Source organism: Sceloporus occidentalis, unplaced genomic scaffold (assembly GCF_023333645.1).
Source record: "Sceloporus occidentalis isolate IW3139 unplaced genomic scaffold, rSceOcc1.0.p SCAF_170, whole genome shotgun sequence".
NCBI classification, from domain to species: Eukaryota; Metazoa; Chordata; class Lepidosauria; order Squamata; family Phrynosomatidae; genus Sceloporus; species Sceloporus occidentalis.
In genome coordinates, this window is record NW_028317150.1 from 1,638,195 (window position 1) to 1,659,905 (window position 21,711).

At 42.1% G+C, this 21,711-nt stretch overlaps 1 protein-coding gene across 1 annotated transcript in view; it reads left to right on the top strand.

The window, feature by feature from the left end:
* Positions 1–12,208: 12,208 nt before the first annotated feature.
* LOC149279350 (olfactomedin-like protein 2B) overlaps positions 12,209–21,711 on the top strand; it is a 140,418-nt gene continuing 130,915 nt past the window's right edge. The window contains exon 1 of the mRNA XM_089501311.1: positions 12,209–12,271. Coding sequence (XP_089357437.1) covers positions 12,209–12,271 — 63 coding nt within the window. The remainder of the gene's footprint in view (positions 12,272–21,711) is intronic.

Consider the following 21,711-nt stretch of genomic DNA (forward strand, 5'->3'; position numbering starts at 1 on the left):
ATTTTGGGCATGACTCTAGCCAGGAAGCGAACTGGCACAGAAGAGATGCTGGCACCACCACCACAACCATCACCACCAGCAGCAGCATTGAAAAATGGGAAAGGCGAATGAGTGGGCAATTGGCGACCCACTCACCTGTTTCACCCCAGGGCAAAGCACCCAAACACTGTCAGTCTTAGACGTTTGGCAGCAGACTTCCAGAGCTCAGACACTAGGCCCTAGCGTAAGCTGGCCACTCCGGCGGAGGTAGCAGGCGTTGCCACACCGCAAACAGACGCAGCCAGGGGGGAGAAACTGCCCTTACCATTAGGGACATTTTGGGCATGACTCTAGCCAGGAAGCGAACTGGCACAGAAGAGATGCTGGCACCACCACCACAACCATCACCACCAGCAGCAGCATTGAAAAATGGGAAAGGCGAATGAGTGGGCAATTGGCGACCCACTCACCTGTTTCACCCCAGGGCAAAGCACCCAAACACTGTCAGTCTTAGACGTTTGGCAGCAGACTTCCAGAGCTCAGACACTAGGCCCTAGCGTAAGCTGGCCACTCCGGCGGAGGTTGCAGGCGTTGCCACACCGCAGCAAGTGCAACCAGGGGGGAGAAACTGACCTTACCATTAGGGACATTTGAGGCATGACACCAGCCAGGAAGTGAACTGGCATTGAAGAGACGCTGGCACCACCAGCAGCAGCAGCAGCAGAATTGGTAAAGGCGAATGAGTAGGCAATTGGCGACCCACTCACCTGTTTCACCCCAGGGCAAAGCATCCAAACACTGTCAGTCCTTGGCGTTTGGGAGCGGACTTCCAGAACTCAGACACAAGGCCCTAGCGCAAGCTGGCTACACTGGCGGAGGTAGCAGGCGTTGCCACACCGCAGCAAGTGCAACCAGGGGGGAGAAACTGCCTTTACCATTAGGGACATTTGAGGCATGACACTAGCCAGGAAGCGAACTGGCATTGAAGAGACGCTGGCACCACCAGCAGCAGCAGCAGAATTGGGAAAGGCGAATGAGTGGGCAATTGGCGACCCGCTCACCTGTTTCACCCCAGGGCAAAGCATCCAAAGACTGTCAGTCCTTGGCGTTTAAGAGCAGACTTCCAGAACTCAGACACTAGGCCCTAGCGTAAATTGGCTACACCGGCGGAGGTAGCAGGCATTGCCACACCGCAGCAAGTGCAACCAGGGGGAGAAACTACCCTCTCCATTAGGGACATTTGAGGCATGATTTCAGCCAGGAAGCGAACTGGCAAAAGATACTGGCACCACCACCAGCAGCAGCGTTGGAAACGGAAAAAGGTGAATGAGTGGGCAATTGACGACCCGCTCACCTGTTTCACCCCAGGGCAAAGCATCCGAAGACTGTCAGTCCTTGGCGTTTGGGACCGAACTTCCAGAACTCAGACACTAGGCCCTAGCGTAAATTGGCTACACCGGCGGAGGTAGCAGGCATTGCCACACCGCAGCAAGTGCAACCAGGGGGAGAAACTACCCTCTCCATTAGGGACATTTGAGGCATGATTTCAGCCAGGAAGCGAACTGGCAAAAGATGCTGGCACCACCACCAGCAGCAGCGTTGGAAAAGGAAAAAGGTGAATGAGTGGGCAATTGACGACCCGCTCACCTGTTTCACCCCAGGGCAAAGCATCCGAAGACTGTCAGTCCTTGGCGTTTGGGAGCGGACTTCCAGAACTCAGACACTAGGCCCTAGCGTAAATTGGCTACACCGGCGGAGGTAGCAGGCATTGCCACACCGCAGCAAGTGCAACCAGGGGGAGAAACTACCCTCTCCATTAGGGACATTTGAGGCATGATTTCAGCCAGGAAGCGAACTGGCAAAAGATGCTGGCACCACCACCAGCAGCAGCGTTGGAAAAGGAAAAAGGTGAATGAGTGGGCAATTGACGACCCGCTCACCTGTTTCACCCCAGGGCAAAGCATGAAAGTCTGTCAGTCCATGGCGTTTGGGAGCAGACTTCCAGAACTCAGACACTAGGCCCTAGCGTAAATTGGCTACACCGGCGGAGGTAGCAGACGTTGCCACACCACAAACACGTGCAACCAGGGGGAGAAACTACCTTAAACATTACAGAGAAAAAAAATTAACTTTCCAAGCTAAGAGCTGGGTAACCCAACTTGGGCAGATTGAATTTAAGAAAGGCATCTGTTCCATCAGATGAGGTGCCATGCGTGAGCGCTGTGGACTCAGTATGTTTCCAGTCATAGAAAACACGCGCTCACTTTGAACAGTGGTTGGCGGACATGATAGTAGCTGCTGCGCAACCCATGAGAGTGCAGGCCACACACTTTTCATCCCAGTAGCTAAGAGGATCAACATTAGGCGCAGAAGGAACTTCACAGAGGTAAAGTTTGACCATTTCAGCAGCACTACTCTCCTTTCTGCTGCTAGCTCTGTCAGATGGTCCAACTATACTCCCAAGTGCCTCTTCCCAAAACGCAGCTGCTCCACTCAGCTGTGTTGTGCTGCTTGTGGCACTGCTGCTGATGCTGCTGCTAGGAGTAGCAGACAACATCATCTCTTCCTCCTCCTGCACCTCTCCCTCCTCGGACAGCATTCCCATTTTACGCTGCCAGTCACGCACCTTGTTGACCAACTGCTCCCGGTAGCTACTGAGAACATTAAATTTCAAAGCTAGCTTTCCCTTAATTCTTGGATCGCAAAGGCACGCTAGCATCATTTCGGGACTCTCTTCCATTCGTTTGCGAAGGTGTACTTTTAGCAGATCCTTCAGCTTCCTGGCTATGGCTGCAACGTCAGGATGTAGAGTGCCACCTTGAACAGCCTCACGGTTTCCAAGGAACACATCCATCTTGCTGCCTAGATGGGAGAACACTGGGATTACCTGGGCCAGACTGGCAGTGTTTGAGCTTAAATTTTCTGTGGCATCCCTGAATGGTTTAAGGACTGCCACTAGCTGGGCGATCACTGTCCAATCCTCCCTATTCAATGGAGAGGTAATCCCAATATTGTGCTCTGAGGCAAGATTATGGATTGCCCTCTGCTGCTCCAAAATCCTCTCCAGCATGTCTAACGTGGAGTTCCACCGTGTACTGACATCCTGGCGTAGGCAGTGTACGGGAAGACCTGACCTCTCTTGCTCTTCCCTCAAAAGTTGGCTAGCCTTAACACTATGGTGAAAGTGCCCAGCGATCTTTCTGCAGCGGGACAGAACTACTGCTGCCACATTAGTTCCTTCTGACATTGCTGCCTTCACTACAAGATGGATGATGTGGGCTGCACAGCGCACACCAACAATATGACCATCTCGCAGCGCTTTCACCATATTGGCACCTCCGTCAGTTACCACAAAACCAACTTCAACATTGGTGCCCGCCTCTGCTCCCACCCAAAGGCTAAACATTTTCCTCATTGCATGCAGAATATTTTGGGAAGTGTGCTTTTCATCCATCACTTCTGCATGGAGAAGGAAAGATCGGTAGCCTGCTGCAGCAGCTTCCTTAGACACCAGTGTGCTGTCAAAGAAAGAAAGGCATGCTGGCCGCTAGGTGCACTCCACAAATCTGTAGTGAAATGAACAGACTGGCCAGCAGCCTTGGAAAGCTCCTCTTTCACTACTGCAACACAGGACCGATACAATGAGGGGACAATGTTCCTGCTGAAAGTGGAACGTGACGGAACTGTATATTTTGGAGCCACAGCCGCCATCAATTGTTTGAAAGGCTCCCCTTCGATCATAGAGAAGGATGCCCCTCCAACAGCAATGAACTGACCAATCAGTCGCGTTACTTTATTGGCCTGCTGTTTGGGCATTGACCTTTTGGATTGGAATGCCACAAATTGTTCCAGGGTGGGCTGGACATGCAGTGCTCCAACCTGTCTTGGTCTCTGGCTGCCAGCACTAGCTGCTGCTGCTGCTGCTGCTGCTGCTGCTGCTGCTGCTATTGGCTCAGAAGAAGAAGCTGTTGGGGTTTTTCCACGGCCACCAGCTATGCTGCCTGCACTAAGTTTTACTTCTGCATCTTTCCCCAATAGCACAGCGTTGTGTTGAGTGCTGAGGTGATGCTTCATGCTAGCACTGGTAAAATGGCCAGACACTTTCCCTCTGCTTATTAGCTTCCCACAATGTTTTCACTTTCCATAGCGCCCTTCTTCAACATTTTCAAAGTGCTCACAAATTGGGGCGTGCATAGCCTTGGAGTGTGCCTTGGGTGCTGCTCCTACTGCTCGGGGTGGATGAACAGAGGCAGAACTAGTGGTGGTGGGACTGGTGGTAACAGTACTGGCCATAGTGGGACTGCTAAATGCTTTAGATTTTCTAGGTTTTGCTGCTGCTGCTGCTGGTGGTGGTGGTGATGGTGATGATCGTAGCGGAGAAGGTGGAGGCTCAAGGGAAAATTGTGCACTAGTTATTTGGACTGCTCCCTGAGGAATGTGATTCCTGACCACTCATCTCCTCTACTTCCTCTGGCTCATAGTCTAGCTCTTCATTAGCCAGATCGAATGGAATTCCTGCTAGGCTGGAGCTAAGACTGATATTGTCGTGAGACTCGTGACTAGTAGTAGTGCGAGCAGGAAGAATAGACTCTGCACTTGGCCTCTCAGTCTCAGGCTCCTCTGCTACCTCGCTAGGTGGAGTTCCACTATGTGTAGCCCTCTCTCTAACTGTCTTTACAAAAATTTTGTAAGGACTTGGTGGCTTGCTAGAGGTACTAGGAGGACATGGCGTGGCGGTACCAGTGGGAACAGTAGGCGCAGCACTAGTGGTGGTAGAGGCGGTGGGGGTGGTGGTGGTGGTGGTGGTTTTCCCTACAAAGTAATGAGATCGCTTTTGTTTGGGACCCCTCTGAGTCTTGCTGCTAATTTGGCTCTGCTTGGTACCTTGCATGCTGCTTGTGGATGGGGAAGATGCTGCTTGGGGCAAAAGGCACTTCTTTTTAGTCACTGGGCTGGTACTACTTGTGCTACCCTTTAACTTTGAACGTGCTTCTGGTGCTTTAGGCTTTCCGTAAAAAACCATAGAGCTTGTGGGCCTAGCCGCACTACTACTGCCTGCTTTTGGTGCCTTTCCTTTACTTGATGATCCTTCAAGCAATGCTTCCCCAAATGATAAGCGAGAGCTTGGCCTACTTGGCCGACTAGACTGACGCAAAGGCTGCATTTCAAGTTTTGTGTTGTGTGTTTAGTGTAGTGTAGTGTTTAAAAAACTATAAAAAAATAAATAAATAAATTAAAAAAAAAAAAGGAAAAACGAATTAAAGACAAAAAAATTAGAGGAAGTTCTCTTCAGTGCTACTGCTTAAAAAGTAAAACTATGCACTACTGCACTGTGCTGTTGTGTGCAATCTGGCAAAGTGCTAAAGTTATTTAAATTATTAACTCAAGATTAACTATTTAATAACTAGCAGTATTTTATTTTTCATTTGAATTTACACGGGCCTAAGAGCTTAGCCTACTACTATGCTAGCCTAAAGCTATATTTCCTTACTATAAGTCTACCTCTAGGCAGATGCTCTCAAACCCACTAAGCTAAAGTGAGGTTAAATCAGATTCAGTATGATTTATTAATTAATATTAAGCTATATAATATTAATAGATTAGAAATAATTTACTTATATATTATGTATTATAGATAGAAGAATATAGATTATGAATTAGAATTTAGAATTAGAATTACTTATATTATAGATTATGAATTAGAATTTATATTGTTATATATTATTTATAATATATTATAGATTAAGATTAAAGAAGATTAGAATTATTTTAGTACTACAGCTAGTAGCTTGAAGCTTTGCTTAGTACAGCTCGTCACAGTCAATTTTTCTTGAAAAGAATTAGAAATAAAATAAAATGTCACAGCAAAACAGTTAGCTTCACTGCTTGCTGAACAAAAACACACAGCACTTATGCGGCTGCACTCACTAGCCCAACAAGTTCACTTCACTGATGGACTGAGGTGAGCAAAACAAATGAAATAAAATGAAAGATTATTAATTAAGAAAAATTGACTTGGTCTCTTGCTGTTGCCAAAACAAAGCACAAACTATAGAGCTGCAGCACCAGTACTAATAAGATTAGCTAAACTATACGCTAGTAGTAATTAATTAATATTATTACTTTTATTTATAGCTAATTTAATTAACTATTAAGATAGAATTATAGAATTATTGATATTACTGATTTTAGAGTAGACACTAGTAGATGTCTTGAATGTCTACAGTACACTCTACACTAGTATACTATTACTAACTATAACTGACAAATATATATATAATTTTATAATGAATTCAATTATTAATTATATTAATATTACTGATTTTAAATTAGACACTAGTAGATGAATGTCTACAGTACACTCTACACTAGTATACTATAGTATATATATATATATATGACTGACAAATATATATATATATATAATATTATAATGAACTATTAAATTATAGACTCTATTAAATTATTATTTATAAATTTTATTTAATTTATTTAAGCAGGACAGGCAGTAGGCACTAGTGCCAGCCCAGGGCAAGGGCACCCCAGTGCCACTGAGACACTGGGTGCACTGTCAACTCAACAGCACTTACACTACAGTTGATGACAAATTAAATAAAAAAAAAATTAAATTAATCAAATTGTTATTATTAATTATATTAAGTAGCACTGAAGTGAGGATGAAGTACACTGTGAGAAATGGCAGGCTAAGGCTTACCAGTCTCACACAGAACAGAACAATCTCTCTGTAACGCTCGGATGCAGCACAGCAGTGTTGCCAAAGCAGTCACAGCGAAAAACGAATGGATCTCTCAGGCAAGCTCTGGTCTTATAAAGGCGCCTTCAGAATTCAAAAAACAGCAGCACAGGCATTGGACGAGACCCTTAGCGTGACGTCACAAGAGTGAGCTGATTGGACAGACGAGATCAGCTCACTCCTGTTTGAAATTTTGGCAGCTGCGCAGCAAAAACGAAGACGATCACGAAGAATCTTCGATTCTTCGTGGTTGTGAGTCTTCGTCTTCTCCTACGTTTTGCCGGCACTGTATTCTCTTCGGCGTGTCTTCGGAACGAACAAAAAAACGGCCTCTTCGTGCTCGTTTTCATGTTCGCCCGAAGACGAATGCGCAAGTCTAGTAAACATTAATCTCACTTAAAATCAGCAGCAGCCAAATCTCATTTCCATATGAAAGATTTCCAGCAGTTTATGTGAGAGAACTAGATCAAAAGCATAAAAGTAGATGCACAAAAGGCAAGTCTGCTTAGGAATAAAGGTTATTTTGTCGTCTACCTACCACTATGTTTTTAAATTACATCCATGTTTTTTTTTTGACGTTTGCCACCACCAGTGGCGGAACTACCGGGGTCGCAGGGGTCGCGCCTGCGACCGGGCCATGGAGTTCTGCCAGTCAGGGGGGCCCAAGGGGTACCGAGCGGTCGTTTTCAGCAACCGCTCGGCGCTCTTCTGTCTCCTCTGCCGCTGCCTGCTTCAGCACTGCCCCGACTGCAGTGGTGGGAGCGTGAGGCGGGTGCCGACACTTCACGCTGGCATATGACGTCCAGTACACATGGATGCCGAGGAGTTAAGATTCTGTCTATTTTATTTATTTCCATAAAAAGGTCAACCAAAATCCTCAGTACCAGGCCCATGATGCTTGATCTGGTTGCCTTTAAGGGATGGAGCTCAAGCCAATTCTGAGCTGGATATAACTAAAAGCATGCACTTCTTTTCTATCGCTGGGTCTTTCAGAGGACTTAGCTTGTTTGTGGGATTTGTTGACCACACTATTAAATACGGTCCCTTTACAAATGAACCTTACAAATCAAATAGGAAGCCATCTCAGAAACATCAACAAATAAGGATTTTTGAAGATTTTGCTTGACTGACCTACCAAGTGATTTTTAAAAAAATAATTTGCACTGAATATTCAACTTACACAGAGCCAAGATTTACTGGCTCTTGCAGCTGCTTACATTGAACACTGTTGCTAAGTTTATTGTCTATAATTATTCTCAACTCCTTCTCATTAAATTATTTCCCTAACAATCCCCATTTAAAGTGTAGTTTGCACTACCTTCTTTGCTGACCACTTACGCTTCTGCCAACCCCTTTTGCTTCTGAGTCTTCTGCATTCTGCATCTTCTGCTCGTTGCTCTCTGTTATCTTCGTCCGCATCCATGCAGACATAACCCAGCGGGAATTTCAACCAAAATGGCAGCGCTTGCGGTAACATCCTCTCCCCAATGCTCCAATTGAGGAAAAGACATCACCATTATTTTGCCATAACTTGAACTGAGGGCAACGGAGAAGAACCGGGGAGAGGACGTCACTACAGAAGGTATGGAAACATCTAAAGAGTGTGAGAGAGCGTGAACGACAGTGTGAGAGAGGTTCTCAATGAAAATTCTGACCTTTTTGTTTTGTTTTCATCTGATTTATGGGGGTCTGGCCTTGTTTTCGGGGCTTCATATAAATTGCCAAATTTACCAAAATTCGGTAAATTTGAAATTTGTACCAATCCGAATGCACAAGTCTACTGAATATATTAAATAACAGTGGGCCTAGGACAAAACCACGAAGAACGCTACTTTATAACAAGTAGGATTATTTAAAAAAGCAAATTACATTACGCTGTGGTCAATATGATTTGAGGTTAATTTCAACACTAATAATACAGTTGTTCTGTATATGATTTATAAGAACACACTGACTAGAACATTGTAACTGCGTATTAATTTAACTGCAGCTAAAAATTACATTCTTCACCCCCAGCTTCCTGGCATGAGGAAAAGTCACATAGTTAATGTGTTCCTTACCTAAAGGCCATTGACCTGTTATATTTATCTTGTTATGGACCCTTGACCAGTACATTGCTTCTCTCTTTATTCATTCACTACCTGGAAACTGGAACATATAATACTCAATAGCACAGATATCATGTCAATCCTGGCCTGGAAGTTCCTAGGTACACTTTTTGTATGAATATTAGTTTTGCAGAACCAGTGATACATATATATCTTCACCACAGCAGTTCAAGAGGTGTTAGAGAAACCAAGCTAAGCCAGAAATTAATTGTTTCAATTTTGTAAGGACACACATCCCTCTATTAAGTATGAATAAGCTTTGAGATTTCACTCAAGTTTAGATGGGGCCTCTAGCAATGAGGGAGGAGATCAGAAGACAGCCTGGCACATAGTTGAGTGACAGTTAGATGTGGTTCCAGCGAGGGAGGGAAGAAGAAGAGGGAAGTCAGTTTTTCTATCCCAACAAATTTGCCTATTTAAGTGAGCATGTTGGGGAGGCAGACTCAGATTAATATTATTATTATTTGTTGTTTTATATAGTGCCATCAAATTCTGTAGTGCTGTAGAATGGGTAGACAGGACATAATAAGTAGTATATAACATAACAATTTGACTTAAAGAGACAACAGGTGAGGAGGGCCCTGCTCAAACGAGTTTACAATCTAGAGATGTGGGATTGTTGAAAAAACTGTTTTCCCTAACATCTGGGAGAGCAGCTCATCCAGTGTACAGGGGATCCAGAAGGAAGGGAAGCCAAGGCATGTTGTGGTGGTAGAGGATTCTATTATTAAGAGAACAGACAATGTAATCTGTGACTCTGATCGCATCGACCGAATGGTTTGCTGTCTCCTGTGTGCCGGGGTCTGGGATATTGCAGGCAGAGTGGATAGATTTTGGGAGGGTCTGGTGAGGATCCTACTGTCTTGGAGTACATTGGCACCAATGACATAGTAAGAGGCAGATGGGGAGTCCTAAAAGGTAATTTTAGGGATTTAGGGAGTAAGATTAAATAGGACCTCCAAGGCTGTATTCTCCGAGATATTACCTATGCCATGCGATACACCAGAAAGGCAGCAGGAGATTAGGCAGCTAAATGCATGGCTAAAATCTTGGTGTAAGAAGGAGGACTTTATGTTTTTAGAGCACTTAGCTGATTTTACTTTGGGGTACAATCTGTATAGTCATAATGGATTGCACTTGAATGCAAGAGGGTCCAATGTTCATGGGAAGAGGGTGGCTAAATGATACTAGGAGATTTTAAACTAGGAATGAAGGGGGAGGGAATAATAAATACTGGAATACACAGTATAGAAAGAGAAGTTGTTTTAGTAACTAACCAGGTGGGTGGATCTGGGGGCTTGGTTTGTATAGATAATAGGGAGAAGCATATATTTTGCTCTCCAAAACAGGGACAGAAGGGTATATTTGGAGCAAAGTCTTGTTACCAGTAGGTTACTTATGCTGAAACATGTTCAGAGAAGAGCTACTAAAATGGTTCATGGATTACAGGATAAAATTTACCAGGAAAGGTTAAATGATCTTAACATAAATAGCCTGGAAGAAAGATGTGCTGAGGGGGCGGTATCAAGAGTCAACTTGATAAAGGAAGAGAGTTTCTTTAACCCCTTTGTGATAATGGCTGATTTTATTTTTGTACTCTTCGTGACAATGGCTGTTTTAACTTTTCTGTGGTGCTTGTGTTCAGTTTCCTTCTTTTCTGTTTAGTGAACGCACACAAGTTATAAATTGCTTTTTTCAGGACAAGAAGAACTTTCTTTAGATGTCATTATTTTGATTGTATAGTATCATTTTTTTGATTGTATAGTATCATTTTTTTGTACTCTTCGTGACAATGGCTGTTTTAACTTTTCTGTGGTGCTCGTGTTCAGTTTCCTTCTTTCCTGTTTAGTGAACGCACACAAGTTATAAGTTGCTTTTTTCAGGACAAGAAGGGCTTTCTTTAGATGTCATTATTTTGATTGTATCGTATCATTTACTATAAAAAAAACAGTATAAAATATGGTGAAATATTGAGAACAATTTTTACGTTTACTCAGGTATAAAAGCTAATGAAAAAACCTGCTAAATAGATTCTACTATTTGTCCTGAGTTTAGAAATACCCAATGTTTTTATGTTTTTTGCTTTTTTTCTGCACGTTATGGAGCAATAAGTACAAGTAGCGTTTTGCTATTTCAAATTTTTTTTTTCCAAATCTGGTAATTCTTCCCCCATGTGCTATTTTGGGTATCTTTGAAAACGGGTAATGCAATTTACCCCCATCAAACCCCATCAAAGCGATCGCGTGCATGGAATTGAGGGGGAGCGGCTGCTACGGATCACTGGGGACACCCAGTGGTCAGTAGCAGCCGCCCCTCGCGATCCCAGCGTCCATAGCGATGGTGGATCGCGCATCATCGATGACGTACCTGGTACGTCCCGGTCTGTGGGTGACCAACCAGGAAGTACCAGGTACGTCACCGGTACGGAAGGGGTTAATCATTACATGTCTCTCCAATTCTGTCACAGACTTATTACTGCTTCTCTCATGATAAACTTAGTTTAATGTAGAGGCATTGAGAATCAACAAGCAGCAGCTATGAGTACAGCCCCCTGTTCCTTTCTACATCCCCAAAAGTATTGGAATGGTAGTGATATACCGTATTTGCTTGATTATAAGACCACCCCCCAAATTTGAATATTAATTTAGAAAAAAAGAAAAAGCCTGAATATAAGACTACCCTATAAGAAAAAAGTTTTATTAGTAAATATTAATTCACATGTAAACTATTTTTCCATATTTAATAAAAACTATGATTGAGGAAAATGCATTTTTGTTTTTATTTCCTTTCATTTGCCTATATGCCACTCTGCCCCCAATATGCCACTCTGCCCCGCGATATGCCTTATACTCCCCTATCTGCCACCCTGCTCCCCCTGATATGGCTTATACTCCCCTATCTGCCACTCTGCTCCCGATATGCCTTATGTCATGATTAACTCGTATGATATAGTGGATGCATGGAAGGGCAGTCCATCAGAGGTGGTTAATTCCTTTGTGTTAGCATTCAATGGGTTAATCTGATGTTGATTTAAAAGTGTTTCTTTGTGCATGCCCTCTGTATCTGTTGTGGCAAGAGGTGTCATCTTCCCAGGACACCTGTGGCGATTCATGGCCTAACTGATAAGGATCCTGAGTTACGGCCATGGCCCCCCCTACACCATGCTGTGCCCCCCCATGTGCCCCCAATTGAAACGCCGTTTTTTTTTTTGCAGCCTGGAGGAAGCACTAGACGCGTAGCAGAGAGAGGGGCGCCAAGCAGTCGCTCAAGTTTTCAGCAACCGCTCGCCCCCCTCACTCTTCTTTGCGAGGCTTCTTTCTTCAGAGTCTTTGTCGCAGTGCCGGCGTTTCATACTGAACACCTGAATATGACGCACCACGACAAAGACACAAGACAGAAGCCTCATGCTCCCACAACAGGACGTCTGAAGGTAAGTGAACTACAAAGGGGAGAGAGGGTAGATAGTAAGAAGGAGGGGGGTCCATAGTAAGAAGGAGGGGGGTCCATAGTAAGAAGGAGGGGGAGGAGGGGTAGATAGTGAGAAAAGAGGGGTAGATAGTGAGAAAGGAGGGAAATAAGAATATTGAAATAAAGTCAGAGTCAGAATGAGTGAGAGAATATACAAATTATTGTGTATATGAATTGTGTAAATGAGTTAGAGAATAAATTAGAGAACAGAGAGTGGCGCCTAGCAACCGCTCGGCGCCACTCGTTCTCCCCCGCATCAAAAAAAAAAGACAGCGTTTAAAAGCCGCTCGCTGTTGCCCGCTACTTCACTGCTGAGCGCCAAAATATGACGTCATATTACGACGCTCAGCAGTGAAGCAGCGGGCACCACAGCAGTGCAAGAAGACAGAAGCCTTGTGTTCCCGTCGCTGGACCTCAAGGTGAGAGAACTACAAAGGGGGAGATGGTAGATTAGGGGGAGGGGGAGGGAGAGGGGTTAGAAAGTGATAAGGGAAGGAGAGGGGTTAGAAAGTGATAAGGGAATGAGAGGGGGTAGATATAAGTAAAGAGTGTGAATTAATGTGTGGATGCATTGAGTGAATGAGGGAGAGCATGAGTTAATATGTGAATGTATTGTCTGAATGAGGAAGAGCACGAGTTGTCTGAATGAGGGAGAGCATGAGTTGTCTGAATGAGGGAGAGCATGAGTTAATATGTGGATGAGTTGGCTGTATGAGGGAGAGCATGAGTTAATATGTGGATGAGTTGTCTGTATGAGGGAGAGCATGAATTAGTATGTGGATGAGTTCTCTGAATGAGGGAGAGCATGAGTTCTCTGAATGAGGGAGAGCATGAGTTGTCTGAATGAGGGAGAGCATGAGTTAATATGTGGATGAGTTGTCTGAATGAGGGAGAGCATGAGTTAATATGTGGATGAATTGTCTGAATGACGGAGAGCATGAATTGTCTGAATGAGGGAGAGCATGAGTTAATGTGTCGATGAATTGTCTGAATGAGGGAGAGCATGAGTTAATGTGTCGATGAATTGTCTGAATGAAAGTGTGAATTAGTGAGTGACTGTGTGTATCATAGATGTATAATTGTGGAAGGGCAAAGATGGCACTAGCAGGATGTTTGAGCCTTGGGGACCAAGATGGCACAGGCAAGGTGTATATGGGACAAAGATGGCACAGGCCGGGCTGTTTGGGGACAAAGTTGACTTGTGCTGGGATATTTGGGGACAAATATGGCAAATCTTATGTGTGTTATCTGGGTGCTGGTCAGGTTCTATGTGGGCAGTGTGGACGCCAGGGCTGGTTTTGGGGTGTGCAACCTGTGATCTATGCCTGTAATTTAGGGGGTTTTGTTATTAAAATATTCATAATCCAAATCTGTCCTAAGAGAGGATAACAAATTACCTAATTTCTAGAGGATATATAGATACATATATATGTCGTTTGCTCGGTATGGGTTGATATATATATATATATATACATACAGAGAGAGAGAGATTTTAATTCGGATATCTCACGAATCTGGTATCAAAATCATGAGTGGTGGCAGACTAGCTGGGGGGATAACGGCAGGATTTGGGGGTTAGTTTGGTGTAATTTATGCCTTATTAAGCGGTGAAGTTAGTAAATCCAGAGGCCTGGTGCTATTAACCCCCTCATACCCACGCCCTCCACACAGTCATGACTTGGCAAGTAGTCCTGATACCCCCCTATATGCCCCCCGACTTACCGATTCATCCCCAGACTTGCTCCCCGTACTCCAGTCTCCCTGGTGTCTAGTGGGGGCAGCCGATGGATGTCTGCGCGCAGACAACCTCCGCTGTTACCCGGGACTTTTATGACTGAGCACCGGAAGTTCACATCACGCCGGTGTTCCATTATAGAATCCCCGGGAGAAGGGTAGCAGTGGGGGTTGTCTGCGTGCACGCAGACAACCTCTGCTGCTGCCGGCACTTCTGCCGGGGCTTCTATGAAGGATCCCCAGCGTGACATGACCTTCCGTTGCTCCACCATAGAAGCCCCAGTGGAAGTACTGGCCAGCAGCAGCAGAGGTTGTCTGTGCGCATCGCAGCACAGACAACAGGAGGATCCAGGTCCCCTGCTTATAAGACGACATTGAATATAAGACAAGGGTTATTTTTCAGAGCATTTGTTGTGAAAAAACCTTGTCTTTAAATGCCCATTCTGAAATTAAAATGGGTAATATCACAGTAAAGATGGGTGCCCAGTGAAAATCTAACGCACATAAAGGGAGCAACCTATAAAAAATCCAATATGTACCATCTTATGAGCTTCTAGCAATTTCAACTTGCTCTTTTTTAAAGGGACATTGACAAGGTACTATACAAGAATAATAAAGCACATATAGCTGGATTATACTAACCTACACTAAATTCTTGACTTAAAAGCATCACCATTTGCCAGTAATTCAAATTTTTTTGCAGGTTATGACATGTGAATGCATGAATTTTGTGTAAAGCTGAGGTAACCATTTAACTTGACTGATAAATCACCCTTCAATGAATTGACCCCAACTATACTGTCCAGCAGAAGAAATGGATATCAGTTGGTGTAAAACTAGATCACAGCACATTAACAATAACACGCTACTGGCCTACTGTTTTCTTCCACAGAGATGTTGTGGAAAACACCTACTTTAGCAAGTATCTATCATACTAAAACAAGTGAAGCAATGACTGGTATATTATTGGCGGAACTGAAATTTCCATCACTTCACTATCATGAAGGCACCTACATTTCTTCTCTACAAAAAAACTTTCTTTTATATAATACTACTGGGTAAATGGTATAATCATTTACAATGCTAAGGAAAATTAACCTACGGCATTATGTATACGTGCAAACATTTTACTAAACACATACATTATAAGAGACAGATTCATTTTGGACATCTTGCTTAATGTAAATGTATCAAAAGTAAAATATCTCACTGGGACCAAGAGTAATCTGGCACTGATGGCTCACATTGTAACACAAAATGATTGCTCCTGTTGCAACACTGTTTCCTAACATTTTGGCCATAAATCAGTCTCTCCTGGCACTGAAACACACATAAATTATAAGCATAAACAGTAAAACCATTTCATATTTTAAAGGCATGCAACATTTACACTATTTCCAACAAACAACAAAAGTAACACATTTGCATTAAATATTTAGAGGGTGTTATGAATATGATTTTCCAAAATGTGATTTATTTCATCGACAGCTGAATGACAGCAGAATTGATTTGATATAAAAGCTGAACTATTGACCTACTGTTATGGACTTGAAGACATCGGGGGCTCTCCTCTTGGGGAGATCCCTGAAGATCCAGCCCACTCAAAGCTTTTGCCTGGGAGGGGAGTACAGCCCCAGAAGAAGATTGAGGACTCGGCTCCACTGCTCCCTACCACTTTTTGGAGCACCAGCCACCCTTTTTCACTGGCATGGTATTAGACTGATGAAGAGCACGATCCCCGAGGCTCTCAAAAAAAAAACAACAAAACACAACAAGTGAACATACAGTCAAAAAAAGTATTTGATCCCCTGCTGATTTTGTATGTTAGCCCACTGAAAAAGACATGATCAGTTTATAATTTTAATGATAGGTTTATTTGAACAGTGAGAGACAGAATAACAAAAAAATCCAGAATGACACATTTCAAATAAATTACAAACTGATTCACATTGTACTCCTTTGCAAAACAAGACTTAGTACTTGGTGGCAAAACCCTTGTTGGCAATCACAAAGGTCAGACGTTTCTTGTAGTTGGCCATCAGGTTTGCACACATCTCAGGAGGGATTTTGTCCATCTCCTCTTTGCAGATCCTCTCCAAGTCATTAAGGTTTCAAGGCTGACGTTTGGCAACTCAAACCTTCAGCTCCCTCCACAGATTTTCTATGGGATTAAGGTCTGGAGACTGGCTAGGCCACTCCAGGACCTTAATGTGCTTCTTCTTGAGCCACTCCTTTATTACCTTGGCTGTGTGTTTTGAGTCATTATCATGCTGGAATACCCACCCACGACCCATTTTCAATGCCCTGGCTGAGGGAAGGAGATTCTCAGCCAAGATTTGATGGAATATGGCCCTATTTATCGTCCCTTTGATGCGGTGAAGTTGTCCTGTCCCCTAAACACCCCTAAAGCAGAACATTTCCACCTCCATGTTTGACGATGGGGATGGTGGGCATAGGCAGCATTCCTCCTCCTCCAAAAATGGCCAGTTGATGCCAAATAGCTCCATTTTGGTCTCATCTGACCACCCAGTTCTCCTTTGAATCACTCAGATGTTCATTGGCAAACTTGTACATGTGCTTTCTTGAGCAGGGGGACCTTGTGGGCGCTGTAGGATTTCAGTCCTTCACGGTGTTGTTTTGTTTTCTTGGTGACTATGGTCCCAGCTGCCTTGAGATCATTGACAAGACCATCTCATGTAGTTCTGGGCTGTAGTTCTGGCCTGATTCCTCAACATGATCATTGAAGCTCCACGAGGTGAGATCTTGCATGGAGCCCCAGACCGGGGGAGATTGACAGTTATTTTGTATTTTTTTCCATTTGCAAATTATCGCACAAACTGTTGTCACCTTCTCACCAAGCTGCTTGGCAACAGTCTTGTAGCCCATTCCAGCCTTGTGTAGGTCTACAATCTTGTTCCTGAAATCCTTGGACAGTTCTTTGGTCTTGGCCATGGTGGAGAGTTTGGAATCTGATTGATTGCTTCTGTGGACAGGTGTCTTTTATACAGGTAGCAAACTGAGATTAGGAGCACTCCCTTTAAGAGAGTGCTCCTAATCTCAGCGTGTTACCTGTATAGAAGACACCTGGGTGCCAGACATCTTGCTGATTGATAAGGGATCAAATACTTATTTCCCTGAGTAAAATGTAAATCAATGTATTTAATTATTCTGGATTTTTTTGTTATTCTTCTGTCTCTCAATGTTCAAATAAACCTACCATTAAAATTATAGACTGATCATGTCTTTGCCAGTGAGCAAACATACAAAATCAGCAGGGGATCACATATTTTTTCCTTCACTGTAGGTGATCAGAGTAGGACACAACTATTAACTACCTCTGATAAATGTTAAGTACATTTTGAGTGCAATGGGAGTGTGTAGAAAACCATGGTATTTAGTCTCTCGGTTGAAGTGAACGTGTGTGTAAAAGCACAAAAGAAAGAAAAGTTAAGAAAAGATAGGGTAATGGACATAAACACAGTTAAACCTTATTATATATTATATACATAAGTGTTTAAATGATTATAGTGGCCATTCGCATATATGTAAATGAGTGTCCATGAGTAAAAGCTCATATACTGTATTTACAAACACATTTTACTTAATATACAATTAAGTTTGTAAAATGGATATAGCTGCATTTGCCCAAGACAAAATGGAGTCTATAGTCAATGCTGGTATAGGGTCAATGTAGAAAAAGATGCAATTCATCTTAGCAAGAGATTTGAAGTCCAGAAAATGTATTTGACTATATCTTTTTCTATTTTAGCCTTTGTGGGAAAATATGGCTATATGCCCACAATTCTATCTCTGCAGTCTTTAGTCAAACTACTGATTGAATACATGAGAGTATTGGGTTAAAACATATAGGCACTATTTACATTGTATACAACTTTAGCATTGGCATTCTATATAAAACAAATGAATTGGGGAATTATAAAGAACTTTTTTAATTGAGTGGTGCACCGTCAGCACTATTGAAGTAATTGCATTCCAGCACAAACCATACAGTTAGATAAGGACATGGTAATGTGTGGGATGAATAAAGCTGATTGTCCATTCACTTCAGTTTCTCCCATATGCCTTGCGGGCAAATAATCTTATGTGAATGTAAATATACGAAACACTAAATATATCATGTCCCCATATCATAAATACAGCTCCTTTTTTATTGACATTGATGTTTTGTTTATTCTTGAAAACAGAAGCTACAGTGATGCAAAATAGAAATTTGAACATACTAGAGTACCACTTCATCATGGTATCAAGGGATTAGGAAGTCTAGTAACATCAATAACATATTTATTCTTTTAACAGATCTCTGGCTATGACAGTCGCAATAAAATAGCCCTGCTGCTGGCAACTAGTTAAGTCATGTCAGGGATACTAAAAATGAGAAACACTGAAGCTAGCTTTGTCGGAGATGATTTAACGCTGGTCACAGTCTTTCCCAACTCTCTGAAGCAACACTCAAATGAGATATATTTGTACCTGCCTGAATTCATCCACATGAACACAATACACTTGGGATGCCAATCATTTCTTATTACCAAAAGAAAGAAATAATACTGACATACAGTACAATGTAAAATATAAGGAAAACATGTAAATTTTGTTTTATTTTTATCATTTAACAAAATACAAACTGAGTGAACAGAAGAAAAATCCAATCAATCATCAATATTAGGCATGACTACCCTTGGCCTTGCACAAAATCGGGGATTTTGTAGGCCTTTATTTAGTTGTATGATTAAACCATTATACCAAACAGGTGCTAATGATCATCAATGTATTATGTAGGTAGAAACACAATCGTTAACTGAAACAGAAACAGTCATGCGCCATGGAAAGACCGAGCACAGCAATAAGATACAAGGTACAAGGCAAACTTCAATGCAGGGGTTTCCAGATGTTCTGTCCAAGCTCTTTTGAAGAAGTAGAAGGAAACGGGCAATGTTGAGGACCATAGATGCAGTGGTTGGCCAGCAGATAGGACACATAATGCTAACTTCCCTTCACAACTGGAAGACGCATAGCAGTCCCATCAGCTCAGCATTGGCAGAAAACAGTGGAACCCTTGTATACCCATCTACTGTGTGGAGAAGACTGGTAAGAAGTGGTCTTCATGGAAGACTTGCAACAAAAAAGCTGTACCTTCGACGTGGAAACAAGATCAAGCAACTTCACTATCCACAAAAACACAGGAACTGATGTGCAGGAAAAAGGCAGCAGGTGCTCTGGACTGGCAAGTCAAAATGTTTTATATTTATTTGTAGTAGAAGGCAGTTTGTTCATGCCACAAGCTGGAGAGTGATGCAAGAATTAGTTTGCAGGCAATAATGAATCATGGTGGATGATTCTTGCAATTTTGGGGCTGCATTTCTGCAAATGGAGTTAGGGATTCGGCAGAATGGGCTCCTCAATGCTGACAAGTACAAGCAGACACTTAGCCAGCATGCAATACTATCAGGGATGCATCTGTCTGGCACCAAATTTATCTTGCAACTGTGAATTGATGCTGTTTTGAAGCCAAAGGTTGGTCACACCAAAAATTGATTTGATTTAAAAAGTTAACTCACTTTTGTTAAATGCAAAAAAAAATTTATAAAAATAAATTATTAGCATGTCTATTTTTGAACGCATTTTTACATTACAACATATTTTCACACCTGCCTAAAATGTTTGCCTAGTACTGTATATTCTATACTCTCTGAGTAGGAGATAGCTAGACACCCATTATAGTGAGGAATGAATGCATTTTTGGTTTTTACTTGGAAAATTATTTTAGAAATTGGTAATATTCTGAACTGGTTCAACAACAATTTACAGATATGTATTAAAGACTATAACTTGTTCTTTGGTGTGGTAATGTGACTACATCATCAATGGTTTATACTATTTTAACAAATGTATGTGGACACCAGACCATCATGCCTATATTAGCTTGTTGGACATCCAATTACAAAACCATGGGCAATGGTAGCTGCCTATACGCTGGCCTAATTATTTTGCTCTTTGAATAATTAGTGATTGATGGTTGCTACTCTTGTGTAGTTAGGCCTTCTTTCTGATAAGGGGAAATACAAATACTTATTACAATGATTGTCACTTAGAAGCCTTGGCATATTAGCATGATGGTCATCTTAAACAGAACCTCATTTAACTTTGGATTTATGTACTGAATAGCCTTTTTGCTCTTTGAATCTGACTTTATGCTTAGATCGTATTTTCATTCATTGTTCCTTTTTATTCTTTACTGTTGAAAATTTCATATCTACATCATTTACAACTAAAATTAAAAAAGTGATGTCTATGTTTAGTGTTCTGATCCATCTTGTTATAACCGTGTTATTCTTTTTTGTGGGTACAGGATCACTTGTAACATTTTTTGCAAAGAAATTGCTTGTTAAAGGAAAAAGCAAAAAATGTAAATGCTAAATCCAGACTCTATAAAATTGAAGTATAAAACACATTGCAAAGACACTCGTGTTTGATTAATAAAATACAGGGAAAAGAAAAAATGTCGGTGCGCTAAGCTAGTCTCAGGCTCAAATAATACAAATGTATAATATAAGGCCTACCAAACAGTGTGAGCATGCTGCAAATACAGTGTGTTGGCTGTACAATGTATACAAAAAACAAAATACTGTCTGCGCTTCTCACCCTAATAAAGTTGGCAACAAATATATAAACATAATATAAATGAGAGGTTTTGGTTATATGAATTGGCCAAAGCATAATTAAGCTCACCCGCCACGTCAAGGCACACTCTCAATAGGGTGAGATCCTACTCTCACCTCCTACATAGTGGGCACACAAAGCAGTTTATACTGCTACCAAAACCTTATTAATGTGTTGGGGGAGGTGCAATTAAACCTCCTCCCATTTAACCCCTGGACAGCAAGCTGCAACCAGACTGATGAGGAGCCAACAACCTCAAATATGTGCAAACAGGGAAAAGAAAAAATGTCGGTGCGCTAAGCTAGTCTCAGGCTCAAATAATACAAATGTATAATATAAGGCCTACCAAACAGTGTGAGCATGCTGCAAATACAGTGTGTTGGCTGTACAATGTATACAAAAAACAAAATACTGTCTGCGCTTCTCACCCTAATAAAGTTGGCAACAAATATATAAACATAATATAAATATTTATATTATGTTTATATATTTGTTGCCAACTTTATTAGGGTGAGAAGCGCAGACAGTATTTTGTTTTTTAATAAAATACATAATTTGCAAGGGGAAGATTGTTTGCAAAATCATATATATTTAAATGGAATGTATAGTCCCTCAATATAAACAAAAGGCATGTGTTTGTATGTGAATTCACATCTCTGTGTAACAGTCCTATGGTGAGTTAACAACGTATTGTCTTTCACAGCTAATATAAATGCAGCAGGCAGTGACGAGATCCCTAAGGATAAGAATGTCTCTTCACATCAAACACAAATTTCTCAAGCCAAGCATATTGCACAAAATAGAACATGTTGTAATCATTTCAGAAGAAGCTCCAGAAAATTCTAAGGTTTGGCTTGTCAACACCTAGCAAAACTGAGCACTTTATATTTATTTTGCCATTTGCTAATAATTTGTTTTTCATGCACCCAATATTTACATCTTATTTCATTGCACACAGTAATTTAGTGGATAATAGATATTGGGGAT